This window comes from Colletotrichum abscissum (assembly GCF_030869225.1).
Source record: "Colletotrichum abscissum strain IMI 504890 chromosome Unknown Scaffold_238.1, whole genome shotgun sequence".
Classification (NCBI taxonomy): domain Eukaryota; kingdom Fungi; phylum Ascomycota; class Sordariomycetes; order Glomerellales; family Glomerellaceae; genus Colletotrichum; species Colletotrichum abscissum.
The window spans coordinates 1-2,302 of record NW_026850141.1 but is presented as its reverse complement, the minus strand read 5'-3'; the positions used below and the strand labels follow the sequence as shown (position 1 = coordinate 2,302).

The 2,302-nt window shown below is 54.9% G+C and overlaps 1 protein-coding gene across 1 annotated transcript; it reads left to right on the top strand.

Moving 5' to 3' along the window:
• Positions 1-201: 201 nt before the first annotated feature.
• Positions 202-309, top strand: CABS01_16986 (uncharacterized protein; the record flags this gene model as incomplete). Its single annotated transcript, XM_060550314.1, has 1 exon — positions 202-309. The coding sequence occupies one exon, from the start codon at positions 202-204 to the stop codon at positions 307-309; it is 108 nt and encodes a 35-aa protein (XP_060400004.1).
• Between the last annotated feature and the right edge of the window lie 1,993 nt (positions 310-2,302).

Below are 2,302 nucleotides of genomic sequence, written 5' to 3'. Positions count from 1 at the left end.
TCCGAAGCCACCGGCCCAGCTCCATCTCAATTCTTATCATGCAAACGTCCCCGTACTCCATCGGACAGGTCTTTGCCTTCGTTCAGGCGGTTGGGCTACTCCATCAACCTGATCAACTGTTCGTGTTTCGACGAAGCCTTTGGTGGTTTGGCTGCCCTTTCGTGGAAAGATTCGTTTCTGGTACTTTTAGTCAGGTTACTGATGGGCTCCTATATGCGCACCTCAGACACAACGCGTTGGATCGGTTGGTATGTCAGACGATGGCCACGGCTGGACGCCATCGTAGATTTCTGCTTTGCGCCAGGCTGAGCTTCCTGTATCAACAGTAGACGACTACCTTCTCACTTAACGCTTGGGGGAGGCAAGAGGGCGGGGCCGGTTTCTTGGATCCTCCCGTCGTGTGGAGGCTGCCATGGCGGATACGGTCTAAGAAGGACCTTTCCAGGAGACGCTTCATATTCCGGACGTACAGGTGTTCGTCGGATGCCCCGCGATTGGACAAAATAAGCCATGGTTAACACCGGACATGACCCGAAAAGATGCCGCCAATTTCTCCTTCAAAGGAGGTTATCCTTGTCCTTGTCGTCCGTCGGCGAAGGTCAAGGCTCCAACGGCCGGCCTACAGACCCTGGCACGTTGCAACAAATCCGATGCGGCTCGTCTGCAGCCCACCCAATGAGGAACGTAACATGCACACTGGCGCGATTCCAACAGTCACCAGGAATACGCTGATCAGATGAAGAGGGGTGGGTGTGCGGGAAGAGGGGGCGTCAGAGGAGACCACTCGCAGTGACGAAAAAGTACTTGACAGGGATCGCGGTTATGGACCCGGAAGCAGGGGGGCAAGGTCAGAGGCAGCAGGCCAAGGCGAGTCGGGGGCGTGAGGTACCCAGCGGAGCACTTACGCTATGTTGCAGTGTTAGCCGAGAGACGTATCGTCTGCAAGACCAGCGAGTCACAGCCTGCAGCCCTGTGCGGGTTCTCCTCTGAAAAGGCAGGAAGCTCAAGGCCTGTTCCAGTCGCGTATCCAGCCGCATATCCAGTAGTATAGCGGGGAAGATCCCCGTGTCAATTATCGAAAATCCGGTCTCTGCAGATCGTCCGAGACCGACTCCACCTTAGTAGCACGCCTGCCTCAGCTATTATTCGTCCCGAACGAGCTAGCACGGCGTCACACAGCAATGTTGGCATCTTTGCGAAGTATGTGGTTGCCGTCTCCAAGAGACAGATTTGCAAAGCGAGGCGAGCTACGACCTCGGTGACCTGAGCATGCTGCTAGACCTGTCCGACCAAGGGGGTGACACGAGGTATCTCTACGTGGCTTCCAGATGGACTGTCCCTGGTGGAATACAACCTTGACGGGCGGCCTGAGAACGAGCCCAATTGGTGCTGCTGATCAGACGTTGGCGACCCGGCTTGAAGTCAAAGACTACATGGCCATGCTTTTTACCGCCCTACGGAACATCGCAGCAGCACCGCGGCGCCAGTCTCAGAGCCTAGAACCATTCTCGGCTTGCACTGGTCTCTGCTCCCACTCAAAGTGAAGTCGACGGCCATCGTTACCCACGGCGTCTTTGACGACTCATCTGCCTTCGGACGCCTCTCGTGTCAGGCCGCGATCACTCTAGGTATCTCCTAGCCCTACACCCACGACGCTCGCGCTTCCGTCACTCTCAACTTGAGCGTTACCGCTCCGGCTGATACCTCAACTCTCAGTTGGGAAGTGCACAAAGACGAACCGATATCATGGAGGCATATTCGAGAGGCGATGAGACGGCAGATCCTCCTAGTATCTTGGAACAATCAAGTCTAGAACGCTCAGGGAGATTCGTCCCTAGCATTAGTTCTTTTCCTGTCGCCACTTCCGGCTTTGGAGACGTGATGAACGCGCCGCGGCCCTTACCACCATCACAGCTCCCCTTCGACAATCTTCACACGTATCATCAGGGGCCCGGACAACCACAACCCTACTGCGATTCATACAGCCTGAGGGAGTACAGTTATCGTGACAGCTTAGGAGGTTCGCATTACAGATCACCATACACGGAGCCCGCTTATAGGAATGATGAGGGTTATCTCAGCATAGGTTCGTCTTCAGCTTCGGATTCCACAAGGTTTGAGACCCTAACTTTCCTTTGTTGTTTCATTTGGTTCCAAGAAAAGGTGAAGCTCTTGGAATATCGAGAGCGGTGCCCATCTGACAATTCTGCTTTCATAGGCCTAACTACCACCTGCCCAGCATCTCGGCCGAGTTTGGTCTGCACCATAACCAGTTCCAGCTGCATTCTAGCGCCGATGCCTT